Below are 27,595 nucleotides of genomic sequence, written 5' to 3'. Positions count from 1 at the left end.
AAGCCACCGATCATCTTCCGGGAAACCCAGACACCCCGAGCAAGGTGATCAAATTCTTAGTTCGTAAGAAACAGCAGGATGATCACCACCACCACTCGCGAAAATCTCCCTTGTCTCAAGATCCAATCTTCAAGTCGAGTTTCAGGGACAGATTGTCGAGCTCGCTCTTATCATCGAGTTCTCCAGTCAGTAGCAAGGTAACAATAAAATGTGTTTTTGTTTCTTCTAACTCTTCTCTTGTCTTGTTCTTCGTCTAGGCATCTCCGTTGCATCATCTACTCGGAGCAATCCAGCCAAGGGCCCGAAAGGTATGATTATTTTGTTTGTCTCTTTGGATTTTGTATGATACTTAAGTAAGTTCTAAACGTTTTTTGCTGTAGAAACTCTCTGAGATGCCAGAAACCCCCCCGAGCTTGACGCTGGAGAGGTTTTCCAGTGGTTTTGTTGGAAGCCCCAGCGAGCTGTCGGCAGCGCTCGTTCGTGGCATGGCTGGGATCTTTGGCAAGCTCGCAGATGTGCCTCAAAGCTCGCCATCTCCACTCTTTTCCTCCTGGTCGAGTTCGTCCAGCCCCCGGAACCTTGGAGGCCTCTTGAGCAATCCATTCCAGCTCTCCAAGCAGCTGGGAGACTGTGGAGCGTACAGGTTTGTCGTGGAGGTTCCTTGGATCTCGATCGACAAGCAGCAGCTCGGCTACGTAGCACAGCCTCTTCAAGAATTCAAGTAAGCTATCAAATTCTCAGCTGTTTCTTTTATATGCTTATGTGGAATTCTAGGACGATGGTCAAACAGCTCTCCAAGGTGGATGTAGCATCCATGGATTGCAACGAAAAGCTAGCGTTTTGGATCAACATCTATAATGCGCTTGTGATGCATGTAAGATTGAGTGTCTATGGTGTTATATTTGTATGAATGTGGAACTTCCTCTCAGGCACATTTGGCTTATGGAATCCCAACCAGCAAATCTAAGCGAGAATCACTTCTACACAAGGTCTGTGAAACATGATGAGAGTTCTTCACATATGGTTAGTGATGGAATACTTTGATCTTTAGTGCAGGCAGCCTATAAGGTTGGCAGTGTTTCTGTGACTGCCTACACTATAGCACAGTTTGTTCTCGCTTGGCGATCAGATTCTCAAAACTCTCGAGAGGTCTATCCATTTAATCAAATGAAACTCTCCACTCGATCCAATCTTTGTGTGATGATCATGCAGTGGCTGCAAGCTTTGATATCTCCCCTAGCGCGGCCCAAACCGAGGATCAAACGTACGTTTACGTACAGCCTTCCACATCCGGAGCCCCTCGTATGTTTTGCACTTTGCTCCGGAGCTCGTTCTGATCCATCGGTAAGGTCAATTGTTTATAATTGTTGTTACATGTTATGTCAATGTTTATTATTGTTATTGTTAAATCGCTAATATTGTTCTTTTTGTTTTACACAGTTGCGAGTTTACACAGCAATCCATGTCAGAGCCCAGCTCCAGATTGCGAAGTTGGAGTTTTTACAAGCAAGTGTTGGTGTTGGAGCCAAGAATACACTACTCCTGCCGAGAATCCTCCACGACTTTCTGAGCGAGATTGGCGTTAGCAGCAGGGGACTGCTGCAGTGGCTGTGTCACAATCTCCCCGAGCAACACTCTCTCAGTCTCAAGGCTTGTGTCAAGCATTTGGCGTTTGAATGGCTGCCTTATAACTCAAGCTTTAGATACATGTTTGTACGGGACTTGCTAGATTTTGGATGATAATATAATGTTATTTCCGTCTAAATGCATAACGTACATAAAAGTACATGGAAAACCATAACATATTATTTCTTGCCAATGTGTTCCACAATCTTTACCATGATTAGCAGTTCTTATAGAGTATCTTTTAGAATTATAAAACATATAATATTAAATTACAGTCTAAATGTAAATATAAATGTGATTTTCAATTTAGAGAAGTTAAAAAACTTCTTCAGTGCAAATATTGATTTGACATATTAAAATAGCTGCACCTTTAATTTCATTGTACTTATGCAAATTCACATTTACTCTTTTTCACATAAAATTTTGTTATTACATAGTACTAAGAAAACCTTATGCAAATGCATTTTATGCTCTTCCATATTCTTGCTAATGGCAAACAAATTGTGATTGCAATCTTTGGGGGTTAAAAAGGTGTACTTGGGATAGGTGGCTTAGCAAAAGAATGTATTAGCCTACAAGATATATGAATTTAATCCTTGAATTCATATATATGACTCAATAAAATAATATTTTGGATGCATCTTTTTTTTCAAAGCACATATATATTGGTCTGTATGGTCATACATACCAATATATGAATTATTAATTCTCATCAGTTTATTTACTATATCAATATCTTTTTCTTCATCTTTTAAGTTTAACAAAAATAGCAATAATGCATAGCAAAATATAACCAGAATAGAAGTGTAGCTAAACAATATATTATAAATACTACTGACCAAAAGACTCCTAGACATGAGCCTCCACACACTAGCTGTTGTCTGTTGCCAGCTGTGCCAATTTGGTAAGGGCTTATGACGCATTGGGCATGCATTTGCAAGCTTCACTTGGCATGAAGTGTTTATGCATGTGGTAGGCCCCTAATTGTATCTGCATATGTGTAAATATAAGATGCACCATATGTAATCAAATATTCATTACCATATCAATTTAATGAAAATAGGATTTTTCTTCATAGTATCCTAGGATGTTTAGATAAAACTTTATTTGATGCTATATAAAGCTTGCAAGTATTTTAAAGATTAAGAGATGTGTTTACATATCAATTTGGTTTTGGAGTACAATAATATTTTGGAAATTTTCATTTTTTGAGTATAACACTATATTTCCATCCATTTTCATATTTAAAACACAATATTTACTATGATTAGCAGTATCTTTTATTTACAATAATATAATACTAAATTATAGTCTAAATAAAAATATATAAATAGTTTTTGATTTGGAAAAATTTAAAAACTTATCATGCTGATTAGCCACACCTGGCAAGCAATTTATGATAAGTTTTGGGACTCCAAAAAGGGGAGGTGTATTTAGTGTGGGCAGTCTGACAAAAAAATGTATTAACTTGCAAGATATATAAATTTAAAAAAGATTGCACTTCTACTTGGGCCCAAGAAACACAATTGTTTTTATTTATTTATATATATATATATATATATCTGTGTGTGTGTGTCTCTCACTATCACAAAGCTCCCTATGTGATGGATGGTGAAAAGCTTGAGAGTACAGATCAAATGCATATATACATATTGGCATGCATGCCCATGTATGAATTCTTATTCCATGTCAAAGTTATTTACTATGTCAACATCTTCTTTTTCATCTTTTTAAGTTTAGCAAGAATGGCAAAAATGTGTGGTGAGATTCAATTGGATTGAAAGTGTACCTAAATCATGCATCATAGACATTCACTGCCAAAAGAGTGTTGGCCATGAGCTTCCACACATTGGCTATCGTCCATCACCAGCTTTGCCAATCTAGCAATGTCATCACTGTGTTGGAGCACTTGATTAGGGTTTCTGATGCACTGAGCACACACTTGTGATCTTATGTAATTACATGCACCTGGGGATCAATCTAGAGTCTAGTTGGTCTCTACTTCAGAACAAGAAAAATTTGTGAATACCATATATATTACAGCATAGCACTCAAGCTCTTTGCAAAGGATGAAGGTTTGATCTAGGGGAGTAAAATTTTACAGTAGCAGCAAGTGCTAGATGAGATTGTAGCATAGTATGGTACATCAAATAAATTGGAGCTTACAATCTTGCTGTCAAAAAAGAGGAGATGATAGAGCTGTACACGTCATTGCAAGTGGCATACCCCTTGCATATGGTATGTCCTATGCAAATATTATAATGCACACAAACACATTTTGATTTGTATAATAGCAATTAAAATGCAATTGAATATATTTGCATGTGTAAACACCCAATTAACACCTACTAAATTAAAAAATAACATATTAACTTGATTAAAGAATATTCAGTTCTACATGTAATCTTCACAGGTGAACATTGAGCCAAAGAATTTCTACCAGAAATGGAGATCAAGTGGCAATCCTTAGTCATAGATGCCATGCTCATGATTACACTGCAGCTGAGTCAGATGCAAAACAAGGGTGACAATACTTCTCACCATAGCTAAATGAGGATTACATTGAGGTTCCAACCCAAGATGCCACAGAAGGGGTGGCAGGCAGATCAGGGGACAGAAGGCTTGGTGCCAGAAGACCTAGAGGAGTTCAGCGAAGGAACGGCTCATGACATCTTATTGTCTTAGTGGCCACCACAAGACATTGTAAACAGCTAATGAATGAATACCTTTAATGCTATTGTTCAGTTGCTAAAATCCTGCCGAGACATTTCAGAAGGCAAGCGTCTCCACAACCAAATCACCCGCCAATTGCCTCACGATCGCTACTTGGGCAATCTCTTGATCCAAATGTATGGCAAGTGCGCGGATCCCACTTCTGCGCTGTTTGTCTTCCAATGCATCCAACATCGAAATCTCTTCTCCTGGAGCCTTTTGATCACTGCGCTTGCGCAGAACGGATCAATTCTGGAATGCAAATTTCTGCTCGAGAAAATGCCACAAAGAGATCTTGTGGTTCTGAACACCGTCGCAGTTGCATATGCCCAAACTGGGTATTTTGATTTGTGTAAGAACCTGTTTGACAGTATGCCACAGCGAGATCTTATCGCATGGACGGCTCTTTTCCGCGCCTATTCTTTACGAGGTTATCTCGAATCCGCTGAGTATATCTATCTCAAGGTTCCAAGCTATGACGTCATGTTTTCCAACGCTATGCTTGTAGCATATGCCCACTTTGGGCATATTGATATGGCAAGGGGTATTTTTGAGGGAATGTTGTATAGAGACTCGGCATCTTGGAACGTTATTATAGAGGGTTTGGGTCACAAAAGAAGATTCCTAGAAGTGAAGTCAATGTTTGATCAAATGCCTTTTAAATCTATTGTGTCATATAACTCATTGATTTCTCTATATGCGCGGAACGGGGATTTGCTTCAATCAAAGATTTTTTTCAAGAGAATGCCACAATGGGATGTTGTCTCTTGGACGGCCCTTGCGAGTGGTTTTGCCGTTCATGGGGAAATCAAAGACGCGGACGAGATCTTTCAATCCATGCCCGAGAAAAATGTGGTGAGTTGGAATTCTCTTGTGACTGCTCTTCACAGGCGGGGGAATCTGGAGCAAGCCGAGACCACGTTTGAATCCATGGTCGAGAAGACAATCTCATCGTGGAACTCGATGATCACAGGCTACGCTTCCAACGGCGAGCTCGAGGAAGCCACGAAAATTTTCCATTCGATGCCCAGGAGAAACGCCATCTCTTGGAACTCACTCTTAGCAGCCTGTGCAAGGGATACTAAATGCTCGAGCGATGAAGCTGAAAAACTTTTCCACGGAATGCCAGGAAGAACGATGGTTTCCTTCAACACCATGATAGCCGTGTTCTCGCAAAATGGAAATCTCGATCTGGCGAGGAAAGCCTTTGATGATGTTCCGGAAAAGAACCTTATCTCCTGGACAGTTCTCAGCGCTGGATTTGCCCAGCACGGCCGAGCAGATAATGCCATGAATCTCTTCAAACAAATGGACGTCGAAGGCTTAGAACCTGATGAGATTTGTTTCCTCACCGTTTTTCTTGCATGCAGCCATGCAGGAAAGCTGAGCGAGAGCTTCCTGTTCTTTCTGGCTATGGTGGACGACTACCAACTTTTGCCAATAGCAGAGCACTATTTCTGCTTGATAGATGTTTTGGCACGAAATGGAAGGCTGGACGAGGCCGAGGACTTGATCCAAAGCCTGCCAAATCGAGAGAACAATGTCCAGTGGATGACTCTTTTGGGGGCTTGCAAGACACAGATTGACATTGGTCGAGCAAATCGAGCTGCTGGACTTGTCATCAACTATGCTCCAAAGGTTTCTTCTGCTGGTTACATTCTTTTGTCCCAAGTTTATGCTTTAACTGGAATTAGCTTAGGAATAAACTCTAAGTAAATTTCACTTATATCATAAATTTAAAACATCTTATTTAATGCTAAAACTCGCTCACCTGATAAACTGCGATATAATACAAGGTCTCCATCATCTTGAAGAGCTAACACAGAAGGTTCTTCACAAGGTTGAGGTGTACAATATTTATTAATAGTAAATAATGGTATTTCATTTGTTTGATACAATACTAAATTACCATCTGTTTGAAGGCGAAAAATGCAACCATATTGCCCATAGTGGCCTGTGTTACTTGTCCAATATTGATTATGATTTAAAAGATCCACTAAAATAAGTTCACAATTGTGTAATAGAGCAAATTCAAATCTTCTATTAGCTGAAAGTTTTTTAGAGCCAGGGAACATTTTTGCAAACCCAAAATAATCTTCACCACTAACCATACTTGAGCTGTCAACTGAACAATCTTGGAAATCTAAAATGGAGATATTAGCCTTTCCATGTTGCAAGCCTGTTATATTTTTAATATATGATGTGTTCATATTTGTGACCGTAGGAATCTTTGATCCATATTCAAGATAATAAAGAAGCATAAAATTTGCATTGATAATTACCATAGCGTCATAACCACCCCATTGTGTCTTATCTTTTAAGACATGATAAATGGGAAACAAACCAGTTTTAACATCTTCTCCTGATAATCCATTAGAAACATCATACTGACCACTACAATAACCTTCATCATTTACAGGATTGAGCAACCATGCAGCCAATAAAAGTCGATATGATCCAATTACATTAAAAAGTGCATATGCACGGCCATAAGGATAACTTAACTCAGAGTTAATGGTATCAAACACCTGATCAAGTGTAGATAAAACAACATCTCGTGGATAACCTTCTGGGAGCACATTTGGGTGCTCAACATGCTCAAGTTTTGCATGTAAGCAAATAAGTAAACAGGAAGATAAGAAAAATATCATTATTGAGTTCATGATAAATTAATGCATGGTGTAATAGGCCTTGGGTTTTCATATTTATTTGCGACCATGAACATAGTGACCCGCCACGTGCAAGATTGTAAGCTTTTTCCGTGTGTCTAAATGCTTTGTGTTTTAAGCGGCCACTTGTAAAACACTTGCGTATTATCATCATTAATATCATCAGATGAAACTACTTTCACAAGTAACAATATACTAATCATGTGACACTGTTGTTAAACACGGCAACGCTGCCATGTTCCGCATAGATATCAATGGCGAGGGCGACATGATCGATGAAGTAATCGATGGTTGGAGCGAGCCGAGAGGACGCCGATAGATATAGAAGGGGTGTGATCCTGAAGAGCATCGTGAAGAACTAGAGCCGAGAGGACACTGATAGATAGAAGGGGTATGATCCGGAAGAGCATCGTGAAGAACTATCGCATGGAAGAGCCTCGAGGGAGGAAGAGTTGTGTGAGTACTGTCACCGTGTTCTAGATAACTGGGAGATGATCACAGACGACCCTCGCGGCTGCACACTTTCCATGTTGATGAGTGCGGCAGAGACAAGGGATGGAACTCGGGGGAAATAATTGATGAATGAACTTAGCTTTCACTTGGTAGAAGATTGGTGTTATGAAAAATCATCTCTCACTGGCTCAAGATCAATCGGAAATGGCTGTTTGCCTTTGCTCACTCTCTACACCAAATCAGATGTGTTAGTTTTTTCTTTTGAAATCCAAGAGCACTTAACTGCGATGGAAATTAGCTCCTCGAGCAAAACTTTGAGGTGCCTCAATGGCTGCAACAATAGAGTACCTTTAGATGAAGAACAAAAGGTGAGAGGATTATACCCATTGTGTTGGAGCATCAACTGGTGCCTTGAGAGGATTATCATGGACCTGGCATGTTCGCAAGAACATCTAGTAACTTTAGAAAACTTACATTGTTACTAACCTCCATGAAGATCCCATCGATACCGACTGCCACGCAAGTTCTAGCGATGCAGGGAATCAGCTCTCTCAATCCGCCGCTAGCAACACCGCCATGCTCAGTCTGTCAAGCACAAGCAAAAAAACACCAAATTGTTGCTCGAAGTTCGAGTGATGTAGAAGTTGTTTCTTACTTTTCGTCCAGCAGGCTGCTGCAAAGAATGCGTGATATCGGCGACCTGGAAAGGAAGTTTAAAGAGTAAACCGAACAAACTCTAGAAGAAATACATACCACAGGGCACTCGGCTTCTCTCAGCCATTCCAAGTTCCTCGGATCGACTATCAAGTCGTCTACACGAAAATCCAGCCACACCACTCAGCAGGAGAATTTGGAATCCAAAAAATACTTACTGTAGCCAAACATGGTGCCGCGCTCACAGACCATGACGTTTGGATTTCCAGCAAGCCTGATCTTAGCGGCTGAATTGGTCATCACCTAGAGACAAACAAACGCAAACGCGTAAGAAAGAACACATGAGAAACAAGGTGATAAGAAAGGCTTCTTACGGAGGAAGCGCAAAACTGGCCTTTTTTTATGTTGATCACTTTGCCGGTCTTAGCAGCTGCGAGAAGAAGATCCGTCTGCCAAGAGTTTCTCGCAAGAAAAAACTAGAGAAAACGAAGGGAAAATATGAAGTACCTGTCGGCAAAGAAACGCTGGAATTTGTATAACATCGGCTACTCGTGCCACTGCCTCACACTATCCTTGAGCGAGGAAACGATTAGCCTGGAGAGCAGAGAACAAAGAAGAAGAAACGCTTCTCACTCACCTGATAAGGCTCGTGGACGTCCGTGACAATCGGAAGACCATACTCAACCTTCACTCTCTCCAAAATCTGGATGGAAAGAACAGCGAAGAGATAGATCTATCGGCAATGGCAATGGAAATTCCATTCTACTCACTCTCAGTCCTTCTTCCAGTCCCGGACCCCGGAAAGAGTGCGCGGAGGTTCGATTGGCTTTGTCAAAGCTCGACTTAAACACGAGCTTGAGCTGGAGCCTGTGAAGAAATCGATGAGAAAGGAAGGAAATGGAGGAGCTACTCACTCGTCGGTCACGGATTTGATGTGCCGCGCCATCTTGAGGATGTGCTCCTCCGATTCCACCACGTTGGGGCCGGCCATGACGAAGAATGGATCCGCTGCCTGCGCGCGCAAGCAATCACCATTCACACAGATCGAGCATTTCACACTTCTTCTCACCTTGAGCTCCTCGAGGAATGCCGACGTCGCCATGGCCCGGATCGCGAGATCTAGAGCTCTAAGCGCCAAGATCCACGCCACAAGCTCGCTAGAACCCTAGCTTGGAAATATTTCGAGAGCGATGCTACCTAGTCCATGAATGAGTGCCAAAATGCCGAGACGAGGAAGAAATCCCTCTACGAGAGCGTCGCCATCGACATCCAGGCCTTCGCCGTGGCACTGCGCAAGTGTAGCGCCTCAAAATCCCTCCTCGAGGGACGCCGCCTCCATCTCCTCCTCGCCAAGCACCGCCACGATCGCCAGACCTTCCTCGGCAATCTCCTCGTTCACATGTATGGCAGCTGCGATCGATTGCCCGACGCGCGACTGGTCTTTGACAAGATCCGCCACAAGAACATCTACTCGTGGAACATCATCATCGCGGCATATGCCCAAAAGGGGGATTTGTGCCAGGCAAAGCTCTTGTTCTTGCGCGCGTCCAGGAATGTGGTGTCTTGGAATTCGATGATAGGGTTTTGCTCGCAGCAGCAGGGATCTTGGCGGATGGCGGAGGACTTCTATCGCCGGATGCCGCAGTGGGATGTAGTGTCCGGAAACGCGATGATCGCAGCATTTGCCCAGACTGGGGAATTTGATCCGGCAAAGAAGGTGTTCGATCTCATTGAAGAGCGCAATGTGGTTTCCTGGAACGCAATGATCTCGGCTTGTGACGAGGGGGGAAAAGCGTTTTCTGCTGGCAAGTTCTTCGAGAAGATGCCCAGCTGGAATTCCATTTCGTGGTCTGGAGCTATCTCAGCATTTGCCCATAACGGGCATCTGGATCAAGCGATGGATCTCTGGGCGATCTTGCCAGGGAAGGACGTGATCTCGTGCACGGCGATCGTGGCGGCGCTGGGCGACAGCGGCGATGCCCACCGAGCCAAGCAAGTGTTCGATGAAATCGCTCTCCAGGATCACGACTCCTTCTCGTGCTCGGTGATGATCTCGGCCTTGGCCCAGAACCGATGCCCTCTACCCGCAATCCAGCTCTTCCGCGCCATGGATCTGGAAGGAATCCCTTCCAGCAGCACCACCTTCGTCGCAGCGCTGGAGGCATTTGGATCTCACTCGGATCGATCGCACTGCCGGATGATCCACGCGATCATCGCCCACCTCGAGTTCCATCCCTTCGTCTCCGCCGCGCTCATCAACATGTATGGAAAGTGTGGGAGCGTCGCGGCCGCGAGGAACGTCTTTGATCGTCTTCCCAGCAAAGACATCGTCATCTGGAACACGATCATGGTCGTCTACTCGCACAACGGCCATACCGCTTCCTCCCGCGAGCTCTTCCACGCCATGGTCCTTCACGGTGTTCTTCCGGATCACATCTCGTTTATCAGCGTGCTCTCGTCCAGCAGCCACTCCGGAGTGATCCAAACTGGATGGGAGCTCTTCGTCTCGATGATCGGCGACTATGGTCTCGCTCCAACCATCAATCACTACGTCTGCATGATCGATCTCCTCGGACGAGCTGCGAAGCTGGACGAGGCGGTGGAGCTCATTTTCGCGATGCCGTTCCATCCAAACGTGGTTTGCTGGAGGATTCTTCTCTGCGCTTGCCGGAGCATTGGCGACGAGCGGGTCGGAGACCACGCTGCGGATGCCGCGATTGATATCGACGAAGAGGATGCCAGCCCGTATTTTCTACTGGGTCATACGTATGCCGCGAATGGGAAGATGGGAAGCGTTGTCATGTTTAATCGGCTGATGAAGAAGAGGACGCCGCTGTGTTGATCAGCTATCGATAGCCAAGGTATTGGCCACCATAGCCGAAGAACACAAAGGCTTAATAGTCTTTAAAAAGCTATCTCATACCATGGCATTGCGTAGATAAGATTGTTAAGCTGTGTATACGCGTAAGATCAATTGAAAATCATAGTTGGTTCCTGTGAGATTGAAAGTTTTATTAGTAAGTATGGAAACAACTTTGCTAAAGAGAAGAGAACATTCACCGTCACAGATGGAAAGTGGGCCGTTTTGAGGGATGGTTTTTTGCTATAGTCTTTGCTATGAAGCCGTCAACACAAAGCTGCAGGGAGAACTTTAGTACGTGAAGAAAATAACACTGAGCAACGAACCTTTTGCCACAAACAATTCCCAATCATGCTTGCGATGATAATTAGCCATAAGTTCCGTCGAAAGCGCAGTGGCATTGCTGGTGACGGATTTCCTCCAGCTTTCTAGAGGAGAAACAAAAAAAAACAAAAACTTAACATGGAATGAAGACTTTTTTTGAGACAGACCTGATATAAGATCCAAACTGGAGAGTCTGTGCCAAGTCTGTTGAATTGCTCGCTGGCTACGTGCCACAAGCTGGTGAGAGAGCTGTGTGGAAGAAGCAAGAGGAAGGAAAACAGAATGACGAGCCCTGCATAAGATCCCTGCGTCGAGAATAGAGATGTGAGAGTCAACAAAAAAAGGAGTTCCTGAGTTTCGATGGAGATACTTACAATCAGCAAATGGTTGTTGAAAACATTCTTCCGAAAGCCCGACCCGAATGTGAAGACAAATGCGGAAGTTATAAACTGGAAGTACATCGTGAAGAAGAGCACAGTCGACTCCCAGTTATCACTTAGTGTCCACCAGCTTGCCTCGTGAGAAAATCTAGAAAGGCAAATGAAAAACATGAATTCTTTAACGGGAGAGATCCATCCACTTACGAAGCAGGCCATTTGACATAATTGGGATCGTTCGCCATCATCACGACTGCTGCGATGAGAAAACACAGGTTTATAATCCAAATGCCCAAAACGGAAGCGACATTTTCAGCTCCCAGCAGGCTTGAAGTTGGCCGATCCTGTTTACGCAACCATATTAGTGTTCTTACAGACATGCGGGACTAACCTTCCCCAGCTTAGCTTCTGGATAGCTTAAAGTCATTGCATACCCGAGTGTTAACACCGCAACACCGTCAATAAAGAAATAGTCCATTTGGCATGGAATAATGCCATACCTGAAAGAAGCACAGGCACAAGAACAGTTCGTGAAAAATGCGTCCTTAGTGTCTATTTTCTTACCAATAAGCACACAGCTTTAGGATGGAAAACATGAGTCCGTAGATAATTAGAAATTTGTAGCATGCAAACGATGTATGCAAAGCAGCCCGCCCCTCTCGTAACAAGTCAACAACTGATTCGATCTGCGATCATATGAAACGAGTGACTAATCTTCCAATATCCGTGAAAGGAAGAGACTTACTGATTTGTCTTTGGAAGTGAATGGAGAAACAACAGAAGCTTCAGCCTCGCTGAGTGCGATACCAGCATGAGCAGCCCGTAATGCTCCACAGTCATTACCACCGTCTCCACACATTCCGATAATCAAGCCTCTGTCTCGGAGCATTGTTGCAACCCTCGCCTGGACGAGAGAAAAGTTGAAAAAAAAAACCTCGAAGAAACTTTACACTAACTTTCTTACCTTGTCAGACGGTGTGAAACGCGCAAAAATACGGGTGTGTAACAAAAGCCTGTCCATTGCTTCAGAGGTCCTGAGCAAATTGAATGCTTTTCCCGTCACGGCGAGCTCTATGATGCCTCCCTCGAGTCCTTTAATGTGCTGTGCTAGAATCTCTTCAGTGGAAAGTGGCCTCGCAAGGACTTCTGAGAAGCTCCTGTGAGTTGAAGATTCGGCTTTTACAGGACTCCAAACTAGCCTGAAGGTTGACGTGATACATCTGAAAAGCTAAAAGTACAAACAGTCTTACCTTTCTTTTACAACGTCGCCCACCAAGACTTGAACGTGCGATGACACCATTCCTGACTGCTTTGCTATATAGTGTCCGCATTGCGCATTGTCCCCCGTCAGCATGATAGGCCGGATCTGGTCAAGTACAAAAAGTTAAAAGCAGGCGTGGAACATCGACGTTAGAAAGACCTCAGGCATTGACGAAATGTGAAACAAGCATACCAAACGAATATCTCACACCTCGCCCTCTTTCAAGGCTCTGATAGTTTCCTTGCTGCCAGGTTTCAGCTCGTTACGGAAAAGAACCAGAGCTATAAAATCCAGCTCTTTTTCAACTTCTTCACGGGAAAGTGCCAGGACATCCTTCGGAGACACTGAAGGGCTCAGTTTCCTGGAGCAAAGGAAACATCCACAACTGACCAAAAAAAAAGACTCAGGGTACCTGTATCCGAGACTTAAGACGTAGCACCCCTCTAGTGCATGAGCTTGAGCTGTACTTATGTAGTCCAAAGGTAAAGTACCTGCTTTACTAAGCTCTTGGATTCTCTCAAAGGATCCCTACAATAGTTACTAGTCAGTGGTCCATAACAAGCCAGTCAAATTACCTTACAGTATATGTGAAACTCATCCCTTTCATCTTGAACAATAACGCTCATGGTTGCTCGGGCATGATCGAATTCATTTCGTCGGACAACCTTCAACTCTTTTCCATCGTCACTGCGAACGACCACTGATCGATCGTCAAGTTCATAGAAGTCCCAGCCAACAGATTTGAACATATTCACCTGCGTCAATATTGCAATCCATCTGCTCATTAGAGAAAATACAACATGTACCTCAACTTGATTTCCGACGAAGATCCCTTCAAATTTGGACAGCGCATGGCATGTAGCCAGTCCGTGCAACACAGTAGTGTTTTCAATATCTCGCTTCTCATGTAAGACGACTGGTTCAAACACCGAGTTCTCGTTTTCTACCTTGGAAACACAATGGACACCAACAAAGTCGAGGCCCTCCTTGGTTAAAGTGCCAGTTTTGTCAAAACAAAACACACGTATTTTCCCAGCGATAGCAATACGTTTGGGATTGAGGCAGAAGATGCCGCGACTCTAGAAAAACAAAAGATGTAAGAGGCTGCGTTTAATGAACACAGCACTTGCCTTGAGTCGATCCACTGAATGAAGTTGTCCCACTTCCAAAGCCACGGGCAACAGCGGGGACATGATCTGACTCACAATGGCCATACAATAAATCCATTTGGTGACCCAGTAACTTTGGGCACCGGCGTGGTTCTACAAAATCCATTTTGTTAGCGCCACGCTAGTGTCAACAAAAAAAAACTCTTACCTGGAAGACAATCGAAATGGCGAAACAGACTATACCGTAGAGAACGAGAAAGAAGGCAACAATAGGCAGCTCTTCGTCGTACTTGAAAATCATCTTTTGAGGATAGAGTATCGACGATAAAATTTGCCCCTTTGACGTGTTCATCCCTGATTCAACATAGATGTATTCAAGTTGATGTTTCTTACATAAGAGTGAAACAGATTACCTGTCTCTGCAACAATAGCTCGAACTTCTTCACCAGAACTGCCTGCTTGTAACACGGTGGTACCAGAGAAAAGTGTATGTCTAGCACCATTCCCTTGTGACTGATACGAAAGAGAAACATTAGGAGCTGCATATTTTTGAACAGGCATCGCTTCGCCTGTTAAGGCGCTTTCATCGGTAATACATGAACCTACACAAAAAATAAATACAAAATGATATTTTCCGAGTTACACGAACCTTGAAGAATAAGGAAGTCACAGGGTAAAAGCCAGTTGCTTTTCACTCTGACCATATCTCCAGGGACAAGAAGAGAAGCATCCACGGTAGTCCAGGACCCGCCCCGAAGTACCTCAGCGTCCGTTTTTATTTTCGTGATCTGTAAACATCAGGACTGTTACTTTTGATGGCAGAACGAAAAGAAAGTAGCCTTCTCAGATAAACCTCAGCAATCGTGTACTGGCTTCGCCTTCGTGTATAGATGGTGATCGAGGAGCTTAGCAGCACAATGCAGGTCATAAGTGCTGCAACGAAGAGATAGCTGTTCCAGTACTGCAATATGTACATGATGAGCTGGTAGACGTGGAAAAAAGTGAAGAGCTCGTCGCAGATACTCTGAAATAATGGCTCGGGTTCGAACGGGATTTTGTTCAAACCAACATGCTCTAAACGATTGCTAGAATCCTCGGCACTAAGCCCAGTTGGAGACTGAAAGTGGTATGATTTTAGCGAATGTACTTTTATTGAGTAGGAAGACGTACCTGATGAAAATCTGAGAGCAGTGCTCCTACTTGGATGCGCGCATGGGAGATTTGCGAACCATCCACGAGAACACGAAGCCCTTCAAAGAGAAAATAACGTTTCCCTGAGGCAGTCTCAAGGATATCGACAATCTCAAAATGGCCCTGAGCATCTGGAGGCATAATTATATTCTGAAAAACAACAACAAAAAGCAGAGCTGTTTGTGTTTGTAACATATGTCAAGCTTGTGGTCCGAACCTTGAAGCGACGAATGATGTAGACAAGAGCAAACGCATTCGCTGAGAGGATTTCTTCCCGGTCTCTGGCCCAAACAAAAGCGACAGTCGCTTGAGACAACGGACATGGAAGACGAAACCAGTTGTGTACCCTCCCTTTAAACAGCACCCAGGTGGTGTACCACACAACCGATAGCCACCAGACAGTGAAGAAGACCTGGACAAGAGCAAGGACATAGATGTGATCCTACTCCAAAGCCAAGAGCAGCAAAAGCAAAACTGCTCACCTTGGCATTCAGCTCGTAGGTTCCAAAGATAAAATAGTTGCCAAAGAAGCAGAGATTGTCAATTCCACCAATGTCGCACTTGTTGTACGTGTCGAACAAAATGACGACATACAGTGCCAGCCAGTGCAACGACGTCAGGCAGCACACGCAGTAGCAAAACTCGCCAAAGTAGGACCAAGTGTAGCCCGTCACAAGCAGCTCTTTTGCTTCCTCCGGCTCCAGCAGGAACTCCTGGCCTTGAAACCTTGAGGCACCTTCGCTGCCTGTGGCAGGCCTGGAAGACTTTGGAGCTTCTTCCCGTAGAAACACGGGCTTGACTGGGTTCTTTCGGATCAGCCAGAGCTTCAAGATCTGGAAAGAACAGCAGACGAGCAAGACAAATCCCCAGTAGCAAAACACCGTCACAACGGCAGGATGCGTGACCTTCGTGATGAGCACATCACACGAAGGATCACTCACACAGCTCTTTGGACCCGATGGATATCGTCCCATTTTTCACGACAGACAACAACAACAACACCAGGAAGACTTGTGACCCTCGCTGGAGCTCCTCAAAGACTTGGCATCAAATATATAGGGAAATCCATTCAACGGCATCAGTCGCTGGAACAAAGCATAAAGAGGGGCGAGACCAAGCCACAGAAAAGGAAACTCCTGATACTCGAATTCACTGTTCCAGATGCTCCACACAGGCAAATTCAATCACGCCTTTGATGCTGGTCACGGCATATTTTCCCCACACACAGGAGACACTCCCATCATCACCCAGCCACAATCCAAAAGCAGCACAGCAAGGCAATGCGAACTGCTAGATTCGCGATTCCCGATTCACTCGTAAAGCGCAGAAATTCCAAATGCCAGTACCTGGAGCAGCGCCGCCCGCTAGCCCGGACGAGACGCGCCGCGAAGAACCCTATATTTCGCTCTCCCCACAGCGCGGTGGAAGACTAACTAGCCCACGAGAGGGGGAGAATCTCTCATATAAATTTAGGGCACCTACTTTAGAGCTTTGGTTGACGACTTTTGGCGTTTGTGCTGTCCTTCTTTGCTAGCTACATCTAACATAGCGTTGTTCTTCTCATAATTGGCGATACCCGCGATCATTGTGGGCGCACTTTAACATTTTCTCCTTGTCCGTTGAAAATTTTTCCCTAAATTATTTCATGGTTTGACAAGAAAGGAATGCATCCCAGGGTGAAACGGGGTTCCAAAACTTTACGGATTAGAAAGATTTTGTTTGTTTTTTACTTTTTCCTTTCTTTTTATTTTTTTGAGGAATCCTTCTAATATGGTAAAATCGGAAAAAAAAGTCTCTTTTCGTTTTTTGCCTTTGGCCAAGTAACATTATAGTGTACAAACATTCTGCTTTTGAAAAGCAAAAAATAAAAAAACGACAAAACAAAAGGTTTGGAGATGCCGGGTATCGATCCCGGTGCCTCTCGCATGCTAAGCGAGCGCTCTACCATCTGAGCTACATCCCCATTTGATTTTCTTCGTATAATGGACCTAATACGCATGTCCAAATGCAGTGTCGGTCGCAATAATTAAGTACCCGCTGGTAAAAAACCTTACCAGTGACCACCCAAACGTGGGGGCGGGCAACCAACACAGTGAATGCGGCCCAGTAGTTACGCCGATCGATCGGTAACTCTTTTGTAACTCAAAGTAGCTTCCTTGGCAGACGTCATCCATCCAAGCCTCGAATTTTATCGAAGCCCGGATAATCTTTCTTCTCTTCTGGAATATGCCGCGGAATGGTCAGGTGGACAGATGGATGGTGCCGATGGCGCTCCCATTCCGCCACAGAATGGCGACCTTTTCTCTTGAAGCGGCTTCTTCCTCTTGTTCCAGTTCTTTCTTTCCAGCGCGGGGGTGAGTTGTCCGCAACGCCCCCCAAGATTGCCGTAATATCGATCGATCTCGCCCTATTTCCGCGGGCGCCGATCGATCCGTGCTCGCGGCCTCCTCTTGCCATGGCGGAATCCCTGGCAGGAGCGCTAGGCGCCGGTATCGATTAGGTCGCGGCAAAGATGAGGGATTGGAACCGCGTGCCGATTGCCGCGGGGGGAGGAGCATCGGATTTGCGGCAGCAGCAGCAGCAGTATGTTCTTCCTCACGAACTCCAGCAGATGCTCGCCGCAAGAAATCTGGCAGCGGCCTCCAGCGCCAGCGGCGTGGGTCATTTCTTGGGAATCTCCCGGGAGCCGATGTCGCCGCCACCGCCAGTGCAAGCTCCTCCACAGCCGCAGCACCAGCAGCAGCATTTCGTGAGGGATCATCACGCGCATCTCCAGTATCTGGCTCACAATCTCCATGCCAATCCTCCTCCTCACGACCCGCCGGCGTCTTCTTCTTTCAAGCATCTCTTGTCTTCTTGCTCCGTGGCTATGGCGAGAATTCCTAGCGATCTCGGACAGCAGCACGATCACCCCCAGCGCCGGCAAGAAAGCGATCGGGGGGATCATCGTGAGGATGGCAGCGGCGAGTGGCCCAGCGACGAGGCAAGGGCCTTGATCAAGGTTCGCGGGGACATGGAGTCGAGTTTCCAGAGGGGCGCCCATCCCCATCTCTGGGAAGAGATCTCGAGGTATGTGGATAGCTTGCATTCATGGTTTTAGCCCTAAGATTTCGCTTGGAGCGAGCTCCTGGATTTGTGGAAGCGTTTTAGGTTTCTGGAAGGGGTGCGTGTGGTGATACACGTGAGAGGCCATCCTTTAGAGAAGTTTGTTTGTTCCTCTTTTTGGAGTTTTGCCCCTTTTTATCCGCTTGCATGAACAAACATTCTTTCCTTTCTCCTTCTGTGGATTTTCTTTTCGTTTTTAAGTTTTCTATATCACCAGCATTGATTTGGTTTCTTCGTGAATGAACTTCTGTGCAATGACTCGTGAATTTGCTTGTGCTACTAAACGCTTCTCTATATCACCCTCATTGGTCGTGATCGTTTGCCTTTAAGCTTTCCTTTATCACCAGTGACTTTTACTTTCTCCAGGAAACTTGGAGCCATGGGCTACATGCGGAGCGGGAAAAACTGCAAGGAGAAGTTCGAAAGCATTGTCAGCTATTTCAGAAAGACAAAAGAAGGGAACGGAGGTGAAGACACAGGCTACCGCTTCTTCGAGGAGCTAGAGGCTTTGTACGGTAGTAACAGTGGGCTTACAATGGGTGCGACAACGACGGAGTTCCACAAGGAAGGGAACAATGGAAACCACAACCGTGACAGCGGCGTTGGAACACAGCAGCTGGCGAGTGCGTTGGCACAAGGTGTTTTAAGTAGCAGAGATCCAGAAGGTGATTGCTCGGAACAACGAGAAAATCACAACAACATTATCGATCATGCCACCACCACCACCAACAACAACAGCAACTTTGACGTGAATTCCTCGTCAGAGTCATCTGCAGAGTATGACGAGCCCGGTGGTGGAACCAGCGAGTACGGCGACCACGGAAAGAACGTGAAGAAGAGGAAGCGAAAGTCGTGGAAGGAAAGGATGGCCTTTTTCGAGAATCTAGTTAAGAAGTTTATGGAGAAGCAGGAGCAGATGCAGCAGAATTTTCTGGAGCTGCTCGAGAAGAGAGAGCAGGAGAGAATGAAGCGGGACGAGACGTGGAGGAAGCAGGAGGTGGCGAGGCTCAACCGGGAATATGAGCTCCGGGTGGAAGAACACACGAGGAGAATCAATTACGACACGGCGCTTGCTAGTGCGCTTCAGAAGGCGACGGGTCAGGTTCTTGAAATGCCACACCAGGGACCGGTTCCTTCACCGTACTCCAACACCCTGGCCGAGAGCAACGACGATCACCACAAGGAGGTGTGTGACTCCATGAACAAAAGGTGGCCGAGAGCCGAAGTCCAAGCTTTGATCCAGCTGCGGGCCGCAATGGAGACCAAGTTCCAGGAGGTCGGTCCCAAGGGCCCGTTTTGGGAGGAGATATCAGCGGGGCTGGCGTGCCAGGGATACTCTCGAAGCGCAAAGAGGTGCAAGGAGAAGTGGGAGAACATCAACAAGTACTACCGCAAAACGAGCACCAAGAAGCGGCCCGAGAACACGAAGACGTGCCCATACTTTCAAGAGCTGGACGTGCTGTACCAGAAGGGAATTATTGGCACGCCGAGCGCGTCCACGAAGTCCGGGCAGCAAAACAATAACAGCGGCGGCAACACCGCCACCACCATCAGCAACGTCAACAACACTACCAACAACAGCAAGCAGCTGGACGAAACCACTGACGAGCTTGACGAGAGCAACAGGGACGACAGTGGTGGTGTCCAGGGCGAGGCCGAGGTGCTAAGCATAATGCCCAGCGCGGAAGCGACTCCAACCAACGCAGGAGCCTCGGCCGTCGGCGGTGGCTTGTTCTCGAGTCCCGAGAACTGCGCTCACAACACCGAGAGTAGCAAGCTCCAGAGCAACAGCCGGAGCCACCAGAAGCGAGGGTGGATCGACAGCGCCGAGCGTCACACTGGCTCGCTCGGCTTGAGCTTCGATGCGGTACAGGGAGCGGAGCTACTTTGCGGAGGGAGCAGCACCAAGGCTCTCAAGTTCGATGGTTTCAAGAACTTGATGGATCAGAGGCAGCAGCATTTGCTCCACCATCGCCAGCAGCAGCAGCAGCAGCGAATCCAGCAGCAAGGGCCGCCATCGCTGATGATGCAAGAGAGGCAGAGCCAGGAGTTCCAGGAAGCCGAGAGCTCGGCTACCACGAGAGGGCTGGTGGAAGGTTTTGCGCTCGTGGACGGGCTGGGAAGAAGGTGACGAAAACACAAACCGAGGTACTTTTGTTCTTCCAGAGATTCTTTTCTAGCTTTCTTTTTTTTTTTTTTTTTTTTCTCTCTTGAGCCTTCGATTCTACCAGGTTGAGAGATGAGTAGCTAAGAAGCATTCGCGGCTCCTGATAGAAGAGAAGAGGGGATAGAAACTTTAGCTCTTTAGAGAGGTGTAAGTTATGGTAGAGAAGGGAAGAGAGAAGCTCTGGGAATTTGCGCGCGAGTAGCTATAGAGCGTGATTCTTTTCGCAAACTACAAAAGTGTGTAGAGAGAGAGATTTCCAGGAACTCGAAGAAACTTTCCTCTCGCGTCGTTTCTCGAAAGGCTTCGAGGGGTGTGCGTTCTTTTAATTCGATTGTCGGGTCCTTTCACAGCTATACATGAAACAGCAAGCTTTGTTCTTTCTTGTACTGTAAGAGATGAGATGGTGACCAGAGAGAGAAACGCACACCACACCACACCGATGTTAAAGATCGATCTAACTCACTTCGAAAACTCTGGCTGTTGTATCATCCGAGCCTGACACAATCGCCATGCCATCACTGCGTAGAAAAAAAAGCAATTTTTTTCCAGAGAAAAGAATGGGAGAGTTTGGAAGTACCATGTCAATGCCATGTCCAAAATGCCGTCACTGTGACCGTGGAAGCTCTTTTGACGTGTTCCACTCCGGGGGTTCCAAGCATGGACACTGCCGTCAAGACAAGCCGTGTAGATCATCTCGGACGAGGGCGACCAGATTATTCGATAAACATCGTCCTGTGCTCATCACGGAAGCAATTCAAAGAGAGGATTTGCAAGAAAAAAGAGAGGTTTTTTTTCTACCTGGTGGTCGCAAGTTAAGCGCACTGAGAGTGTTTGGAGGTCCCAAACAATGAGCTTCTTATCTCTTCCGCCAGTGGCCGCCAGGGACAAGCTTTGAGAAGGCCATGCCAAACTTTAGAATAAAGAAGCAAAAACAAAAAAAAGAGAGAAAGAAACAATGCTGGCAAGCACCTGGGGGATAATGCAATGGCTTCAATGGCCTGTGTGTGGCCAGATAAAGTGCCGAGAACCTGAAAAGAAGGAATGGAGGAAGAAGTAAAGCTCTGAAAGCTACAAGAGGAATAAAAGAGAGAGCTTACTCTTCCGCTTTGGATGTTTACGAGACAAACGCTTCCATCCGCGGAGCCCGTAAGAGCAATGCTAGAATCACGGCTTACTGCGACGCACGTAACTCCTCCTCTGTGGTATGGATGCCCTGTAAGTTCAAAAACCTTTGTAAACGAGCCATCTATAAGTCACTCCTTCGTCACCTTGAATGTTCCGGATACATTCGCCGGACCTTGGATTCCACACTCGCAAGCTACAGTCACTGGAGCCTGTGCAAACAAGCTTTCCTGGAAACGAAAGGAAACAATTAAAGGCATCGAAAGAATCGTGTCGTGTGAGAGTGCTTTAGCTTTATACCATCTGGAGTGAAGCAGCCGCAAATCACTGATCCACTGTGACCCGTAAACACGCTCAAGCAAGCTCCACTGTCGGCATTCCACATCCACACTGAAAAGTCCTGCGATCCAGCCAGAAGTATGTGTCCCCTGGGATGCCAACAAAGCCACTGCCAAAAACCAAAGAGAAAAATCACTAGCGTCTTCGAAAACTAGAAGAGAAGGTAAAGCTTTAGTACCACAATGTCTTCTCCTGGACCCTCCAGCCTGTGTTTCAAGGATCCAACTCCATCCCAAACACAGACAACGCCATCCAGTCCTCCGGAAGCGAGAAGCTTTCCATCAAAACTAAAAGCTAGCGAGGAAATGGAGTCTTTGTGCTCTGTCACAAAGAAAGAGGAAAAAAGAGACATGATCGATAGCAAGAATGTTTTTTTACAAACCTTTGAGCTCTAATGGAGCGGCATCATCGCCAATTTTCCAGATGAAAATCTTGTCGTCGCCACCACCCGTGGCCACCACGCTGGACTCCACTGGGCTGCACGCAACAGCGTAGACAGACTCTACGCAAAAGCATTCCTTTTACACTCTGGATCAAGGAGAAAGAACAAAAATGAAGCTTCGAATTTACCAGTATGGCCCGTGAAGATATGGATCGAATCATCATTACCATCTTCTTCTTCTTCTTCTTTTTCTTCTTCATCTTCCCCATCCCCGTCCTCCTCGGCATCAGGCAAATCTATCACAAAGAGGCATTCATTCGCTTGTCCTCTTCATGAGAAATTTCTACCTTGCTCATCGATCAAAACTTCGCCATCAACATCAGCTTGGTCGATGAACACCGGAGAATCGCCATCGCCATCGCCACCGCTTGCCTGCTGCGCCACATTCTTTATCAACAAAACCCACGCACATCTTACCTGCTGGATCGCCATAGCTTTCCTAGGGTTTAAAACTTTATGATTCTAGGGTTTACGAGGAAGCCATAATGTAGAAAAGAGAGAGAGATTATACACACCTTTATGTTTACAAAATCTTTTTTTTTTTTTGAAATTTAATACTATCTCAATAAAAAGTTGATATCAATAGCACTTTGATGCATCTTTGGGACGGGGATCACGCAAACACAACATCACTTTCTCGTTTGAGACGATATAGTTTTTGGTAGAAGCAAATGCCCGCACCTCCTGCTAGTTAAAATGGTCTGTGAAGTGAAGGAAGTCGAAGTAGACGTGCTCCTGAGGGTTTGCGCAAGGAATCTGTCCCCCACACGGAACACTCGCGTTGTATGCCACCCCCACAACAAGCTACGTGTGTGATATCCCTATCAAACCCTGTGACAGAAATCTCCATACATTGGTAGGGAGAAAAACTCGGAGACAACTTGAGAACAACTTTGAACTTTGAACTACCATATTTCATCGGGTCTCTGAGCACGTCATTGAGGAATTTGTAGCGATTCAAGACGAATATCCTCACGCTTGAATGTGGCTTGTTATACAGGGCCAGCAAAGCAGCTTCCAGCATCGAGTTGTGCCTCTTGACAACTTCTCCAATCGCCCTAACGCACCCAAACTCGTCCAGATCCTCGGCCGGATGTCTCAAGCGATAGTCTGGTGTGCATGCTGGCTGTGGCACGTTGAGAACACTCACCGTTCTAATGCCTTCGGAAACCAAGAGCTGCAAAACATGATAAATATTGTTAACTTCAAAAGGTTTTCTGATCTCAAGCGCTCGCCACCTTTACTGTGTCCGGGACCGTCTCCATGATGCTTGATACGCTTCGATTCCTGACGTCTTCAGATTGTAGTCATTTCCACTTCCACCAACGAGAGCAGCAACACGACCAGACTTTCTAGGATCACATCTCTCCCTTTTTGAGCGAAACCACCGAATCTCGTTGTCAAAGGATACGTTCACTAGGACTGGCACGTCCCTTTCCTGGAAATACTCGATTCCCAGAGCAGTGGCACCAGCGTAGGCGAAGTTTGTTGTGCAATCACAAGACGATGGGAGCATTGAGCGTTAAAGATCAAACAGACTAGCTATAGGAATCAGAAAACCATGACAAGAGTTATTCATCACCTTAAAACATGGTGGAAGCTGTACCAAAGTAATCTGTGATGACTCCTCCGTTTGAGAATCGGCCCTTGGGACACCCGGGATTGGTGATACCATTCGGCAAGGGTGGAATTAAAAGAGAGGTGCTCTTTGCCAAGTTTCCCATGTCTTCAAGGGAGTCCCCGAAAACATAGATTTTCTCGAAGCACGGCTGCTTAGGGAGAGGCAGAGAGACGCTCATGAGGAGCGTAGTACATGATGTCGTTTGTGAAGTGGAGAGCTTTGCCGTGAGAAGATTTACTACAAGGATTAAAACGAGAGCTCTAGGCATTTTTGCAAGGAATGCTTCACCAATGGATCTCTTTCCTATGTAAAGGTGTTTATTCCTGGATTAGGCAGATCAACATGCATGATTTGAGATGGAAAGGTATATATTTTCCATCAATTAGATTAATCTTGACTTTTTCAAATCGCTATGCATATTATGCTTTGCATGTATTCTTTTCATGTGTAGCAGTCGCAACCGCACACATCCAGCAAAGATGTTTGCTTGTAATGATTTGAGATGATGTATTCTTCGGTGAGTGAAAATGCCTGTATCTCCTGCTTGTTAAAACGGTCAGTGAAGTGGACAAAGTCGAAGTAGACATGCTCTTGAGGATTCTTGCAAGGAAGTTGTCCTCCACAGACGACACTCGCATTGAATTCATCTCCACCTCCACAGCAGGCTACATGTGTGATATCAGGAAGAAACCCTGTAAAAGATGTGAAGAAACTCTGTCGTTTAACTCAAACTCCCATACCATATTTCATTGGGTCTCTGAGCACGTCATTGAGAAATTTGTATCGATTCAAGACGAAGATCCTCGCAGCTGAATATTGTGTCTTGTAGAGATCCAGCAACGTAGCTTCCAGCAACGAGTTGTACCACTTGACAACTTCTCCGATCGCCATGACGCATCCAAACTCGTCCAAGGCCTCGCCACGGTGCCGGAAGCGATAGGCTGGAGTGCATGCTGTCTGTGGCACGTTGAAAACCATCACCGTTTCCACACCTTTATACATCAAGTACTGCAAAATCACATGTTCACCAAGGATCACCTCAAAATTTAAAGCCCGTCACCTTTACAGTGTCCACCACCTTACGCACCACGTCTGGGACGGTCCTCATAATCTCGGACAGTGTTCTATTGGCACCATCTTGGATGTTGTAGTCATTTCCACCTCCGCCAACAAGAGCAGCGACGCGAGCGGACTTTCCGGATTCACATCTCTCTCTGTACGAGTTAAACCACCGGGTCTCGTTGTCGAAGGATACGTTAACTATGGTGCGTAGGTTCCTGCTTTGAAAGTACTGGATTTCCAACGCAGTGGCACCAGCATACGCGAAATTTGTTGTACAGCCACAATCCGAGGGAAGTACCGATAATTGAAGATCAAACAAACTAGCTAAACATTGAGAAGTTAGAATTGAACACCAAGAGGCCCAAAACGTTACCGAAGTAGTCTGTGATGATCCCCCCGTTTGAGAATCGGCCCTTGGGGCACCCAGGATTTGTAATACCATATGGAAAGGGTGGGAGAAAAAGAGAGGTATCCCTTGCCAAATTTCCCATGTCTTCGAGTGAATTCCCGAAAACATAGAGTTTCTCAAAGCATGACTGCTTGGGAAGGGGTAGAGAAACACAGAGAGGGGAGCAAACATCACCGTTACATTGTATTTCCTGTGCAGTGGGGAGCTTTACTGTGAAAATTCCTAGAAGAATCAATGCAAAAGCTTGAAAAACTCCAGGCATTCTAGCTGCTGATTTAAGAGTCTACTCTGATCTGCGTTCATATGAAAAGGAGTCAAGTTTCAGAATTAAGTCAACATAGAGTTGCGTTTCACAAGTCACAGGCACAAATCTTGCCATTTTAACTCTTGAAGCAATCTAACCAAATAGCGTGACTTGAGTTTTCGTGCCATAAAAGTTTGCGTGGCCACCAACGCAATATCCCAGGAACTTCACCGAGTTCAAGTGATTCGTCCTTGATAGCAAGTGGGACGCCATTGTGCTTGTTTCCCCTGTAAACGCGTCCATCAGCGATTTCTTCCAGCTCCTTGAAAATTAATCGCCTTGGCATGAAGTCCTGGAGAGACGCTTCCTCCTCTTATCACGTGGCTCGCCACCTCAGAGGATTATCCCTGGAGATGCCAAAGTTGCTGCTCCCAGAGTTACTCGAAGAACCTGTTTGTTTTCAATGCGTTTTAGATCTTTCCACCTGGTGAGGGCGTTGTACACACCCGTTTTCATAAACTACATGTGAAGCAAGCAGCTAAAGTTAAAGTTGCTCGAGAGCTTGTTGGCAGCATATCACTCAATCCTCCGTGTCGTTCCAAGAACGGGGCAATTGTCCCCGAGTTGAAGTGGAGAACGAGGTGACATTCTTGGCAATATAATCCTGGGTTGCTACCAGCTTACGCGAGGCGCTGCTTAGCTGCGTGAAAACAATTACGGATCCCAGTATCCCCCGGGATAACTAGGGAGAGTCTCGAGGGGTTAGAAACAGTAGCCACTACATTGCTGCACCTGGGCGGGAGTGTAAATGCTCCAGAAATGGCGGGCGTGCTAATCGTGATCAAAACATCATATAGAGTGCAAAGGCATAACTTTGACTAATTTCAATGAGGCTTTCTATGGTTTTGCTTGTGGCTTGGGCCTGTGAGTTAGAAGTTTCTGACAGCATTCTTAAAGAAAAGCTCTATAGACAACGCTGGTGGATCTGTCAAGTGCTGGAATCATGGAGATGCTGATGGTAAAAATGTACTGTAAATTTTGCCATCCGATGCTAATGAGCTTTCGATAAGCATTAGTTAATTCTTTCCAATCTGAGCAAAGTGGAGGTTTCATGAACGAAAACATGGAGTTCTTAGATACGAAACTCGATGCGCTTCACCTTGGATCGATAGCCAAGGAAAAAATGCAAGCTCGACAGAGGTGGCGTCTCTGGCAGCTCAATCAGTCCTTCCATCCGTGCTCATCGAGGGCCGCAGGTCGGGATCATCTTGCACGCACAAATATGCCACTGCTTTCAATCTCCCCATTCCAGCTGCCTCCTGAAGATCCACCATCACATAAATTCTTCCGATTTGCTGATTGACTTCGTGAAACTTTTCTGGCGTGAAAACCACCGAGTGAAAAGCTTCTAAGATAATCACTTGACATGTACTTGTTTCTGCATCCCGTGATGATCTCCAGAAGCAATACCCCAAAGCTGAAAACGTCTCTCTTTTCAGTGATTGTTCTGACTTGCAAGTATTCCGGCAAGATAGCCCGGAGTTCCTCGCATGCTTGTCATTTGCAGGTATGTCACCTCGCAATTAGTTTGGACAGCCCACAGTCGGCAATCTTTGGCACGAATCTGACGTCTACGAGAATGTTCTCCAGCTTGAGATCCAGGTGAATGATTTTATCGGCACACTCCTAGTGCAAGTAGCACAATCCTTGAGCTGTGCCAACAGCAATCTGGAACTGGAAGACAAGCCACCCAATCCATCCTATTGTTGAGAAGAACTATCATTGCCAAAGATCCATTTCTTTGGAGAGCCATTTGGCACAAACTCATGAATGATCAAGTGTTTCCTT

At 45.6% G+C, this 27,595-nt stretch overlaps 9 protein-coding genes and 1 non-coding gene across 12 annotated transcripts in view; 4 read left to right on the top strand and 6 right to left on the bottom strand.

Annotated features, from left to right (window-relative positions):
• The window catches only part of LOC9652285, a 2,773-nt gene extending 1,008 nt beyond the window's left edge, over nucleotides 1-1,765 (top strand). Inside the window, exons 5-12 of the mRNA XM_024671200.1 lie at nucleotides 45-197; nucleotides 258-308; nucleotides 381-721; nucleotides 775-874; nucleotides 930-989; nucleotides 1,057-1,149; nucleotides 1,213-1,344; nucleotides 1,441-1,765. Of these exons, the coding sequence (XP_024526968.1) occupies nucleotides 45-197; nucleotides 258-308; nucleotides 381-721; nucleotides 775-874; nucleotides 930-989; nucleotides 1,057-1,149; nucleotides 1,213-1,344; nucleotides 1,441-1,740 (1,230 nt within the window). The 3' untranslated portion in view covers nucleotides 1,741-1,765. The remainder of the gene's footprint in view (nucleotides 1-44; nucleotides 198-257; nucleotides 309-380; nucleotides 722-774; nucleotides 875-929; nucleotides 990-1,056; nucleotides 1,150-1,212; nucleotides 1,345-1,440) is intronic.
• Nucleotides 1,766-3,816: 2,051 nt separating this feature from the next.
• On the top strand, nucleotides 3,817-6,054 carry LOC112345119 (pentatricopeptide repeat-containing protein At4g02750-like). Its single transcript, XM_024671199.1, has 2 exons — nucleotides 3,817-3,864; nucleotides 4,372-6,054. Exons 1-2 carry the CDS (start codon nucleotides 3,817-3,819, stop codon nucleotides 6,052-6,054), a joined length of 1,731 nt encoding a protein of 576 aa, XP_024526967.1.
• A 1,079-nt stretch (nucleotides 6,055-7,133) lies between these two features.
• Nucleotides 7,134-9,272, bottom strand: LOC9652284 (2-dehydro-3-deoxyphosphooctonate aldolase 1). The gene is made up of 13 exons (XM_002966116.2): nucleotides 9,184-9,272; nucleotides 9,029-9,126; nucleotides 8,885-8,981; nucleotides 8,752-8,817; nucleotides 8,622-8,681; nucleotides 8,489-8,563; nucleotides 8,333-8,417; nucleotides 8,214-8,272; nucleotides 8,116-8,160; nucleotides 7,947-8,045; nucleotides 7,844-7,891; nucleotides 7,744-7,791; nucleotides 7,134-7,689 (listed from the first exon to the last, which is right to left on the bottom strand). Exons 1-13 carry the CDS (start codon nucleotides 9,214-9,216, stop codon nucleotides 7,624-7,626), a joined length of 879 nt encoding a protein of 292 aa, XP_002966162.2. The 5' UTR covers nucleotides 9,217-9,272; the 3' UTR covers nucleotides 7,134-7,623.
• A 46-nt stretch (nucleotides 9,273-9,318) lies between these two features.
• LOC112345117 (pentatricopeptide repeat-containing protein At1g09410, mitochondrial-like) lies at nucleotides 9,319-10,956 on the top strand. The gene has a single exon (XM_024671198.1). It carries the CDS (start codon nucleotides 9,319-9,321, stop codon nucleotides 10,954-10,956), a length of 1,638 nt encoding a protein of 545 aa, XP_024526966.1.
• Nucleotides 10,898-16,698, bottom strand: LOC9652723 (cation-transporting ATPase 13A2). The gene is made up of 23 exons (XM_024671051.1): nucleotides 15,719-16,698; nucleotides 15,454-15,648; nucleotides 15,216-15,386; nucleotides 14,899-15,162; nucleotides 14,695-14,833; nucleotides 14,459-14,647; nucleotides 14,254-14,399; nucleotides 14,067-14,198; nucleotides 13,743-14,015; nucleotides 13,512-13,691; nucleotides 13,349-13,464; nucleotides 13,147-13,297; nucleotides 12,926-13,041; nucleotides 12,640-12,874; nucleotides 12,421-12,579; nucleotides 12,240-12,361; nucleotides 12,067-12,175; nucleotides 11,883-12,019; nucleotides 11,673-11,826; nucleotides 11,466-11,603; nucleotides 11,301-11,402; nucleotides 11,175-11,251; nucleotides 10,898-11,108 (listed from the first exon to the last, which is right to left on the bottom strand). The coding sequence occupies exons 1-22, from the start codon at nucleotides 16,208-16,210 to the stop codon at nucleotides 11,177-11,179; spliced, it is 3,795 nt and encodes a 1,264-aa protein (XP_024526819.1). The 5' UTR covers nucleotides 16,211-16,698; the 3' UTR covers nucleotides 10,898-11,108; nucleotides 11,175-11,176.
• A 428-nt stretch (nucleotides 16,699-17,126) lies between these two features.
• On the bottom strand, nucleotides 17,127-17,199 carry TRNAA-AGC. Its single transcript has one exon. It is a non-coding gene; the product is annotated as a tRNA-Ala (tRNA).
• A 369-nt stretch (nucleotides 17,200-17,568) lies between these two features.
• On the top strand, nucleotides 17,569-20,863 carry LOC112345166 (trihelix transcription factor GT-2-like). Of its 2 annotated transcripts, XM_024671396.1 has the most exons (3): nucleotides 17,569-18,305; nucleotides 18,708-20,489; nucleotides 20,573-20,863. In XM_024671396.1, the coding sequence occupies exons 1-2, from the start codon at nucleotides 17,749-17,751 to the stop codon at nucleotides 20,470-20,472; spliced, it is 2,322 nt and encodes a 773-aa protein (XP_024527164.1). In that variant the 5' UTR covers nucleotides 17,569-17,748; the 3' UTR covers nucleotides 20,473-20,489; nucleotides 20,573-20,863. The 2 variants fall into 2 exon arrangements, with proteins under 2 accessions (XP_024527164.1, XP_024527162.1); XM_024671394.1 differs by having other exon boundaries at nucleotides 18,708-20,863.
• Nucleotides 20,862-22,861, bottom strand: LOC9652282 (angio-associated migratory cell protein). 2 transcript variants are annotated; one of them, XM_024671398.1, is made up of 12 exons: nucleotides 22,829-22,861; nucleotides 22,699-22,783; nucleotides 22,540-22,647; nucleotides 22,352-22,471; nucleotides 22,148-22,290; nucleotides 21,931-22,078; nucleotides 21,777-21,860; nucleotides 21,606-21,721; nucleotides 21,478-21,536; nucleotides 21,307-21,397; nucleotides 21,086-21,240; nucleotides 20,862-21,026 (listed from the first exon to the last, which is right to left on the bottom strand). In XM_024671398.1, the coding sequence occupies exons 1-12, from the start codon at nucleotides 22,841-22,843 to the stop codon at nucleotides 20,963-20,965; spliced, it is 1,188 nt and encodes a 395-aa protein (XP_024527166.1). In that variant the 5' UTR covers nucleotides 22,844-22,861; the 3' UTR covers nucleotides 20,862-20,962. The 2 variants fall into 2 exon arrangements, with proteins under 2 accessions (XP_024527166.1, XP_024527165.1); XM_024671397.1 differs by having other exon boundaries at nucleotides 22,699-22,786; nucleotides 22,829-22,858.
• Nucleotides 22,862-23,102: 241 nt separating this feature from the next.
• On the bottom strand, nucleotides 23,103-23,927 carry LOC112345116. The gene is made up of 2 exons (XM_024671197.1): nucleotides 23,682-23,927; nucleotides 23,103-23,588 (listed from the first exon to the last, which is right to left on the bottom strand). The coding sequence occupies exons 1-2, from the start codon at nucleotides 23,925-23,927 to the stop codon at nucleotides 23,103-23,105; spliced, it is 732 nt and encodes a 243-aa protein (XP_024526965.1).
• A 441-nt stretch (nucleotides 23,928-24,368) lies between these two features.
• LOC9652281 (GDSL esterase/lipase At5g45670) lies at nucleotides 24,369-24,953 on the bottom strand. Its single transcript, XM_024671484.1, has 2 exons — nucleotides 24,773-24,953; nucleotides 24,369-24,724 (listed from the first exon to the last, which is right to left on the bottom strand). Exons 1-2 carry the CDS (start codon nucleotides 24,921-24,923, stop codon nucleotides 24,474-24,476), a joined length of 402 nt encoding a protein of 133 aa, XP_024527252.1. The 5' UTR covers nucleotides 24,924-24,953; the 3' UTR covers nucleotides 24,369-24,473.
• Nucleotides 24,954-27,595: the final 2,642 nt, after the last annotated feature.

This window comes from Selaginella moellendorffii, unplaced genomic scaffold (genome assembly GCF_000143415.4).
Source record: "Selaginella moellendorffii unplaced genomic scaffold, v1.0 SELMOscaffold_7, whole genome shotgun sequence".
Classification (NCBI taxonomy): Eukaryota; Viridiplantae; Streptophyta; class Lycopodiopsida; order Selaginellales; family Selaginellaceae; genus Selaginella; species Selaginella moellendorffii.
The sequence above is the reverse complement of the archived record's forward strand: the minus strand, read 5'-3'. Positions and strand labels throughout refer to the sequence as shown.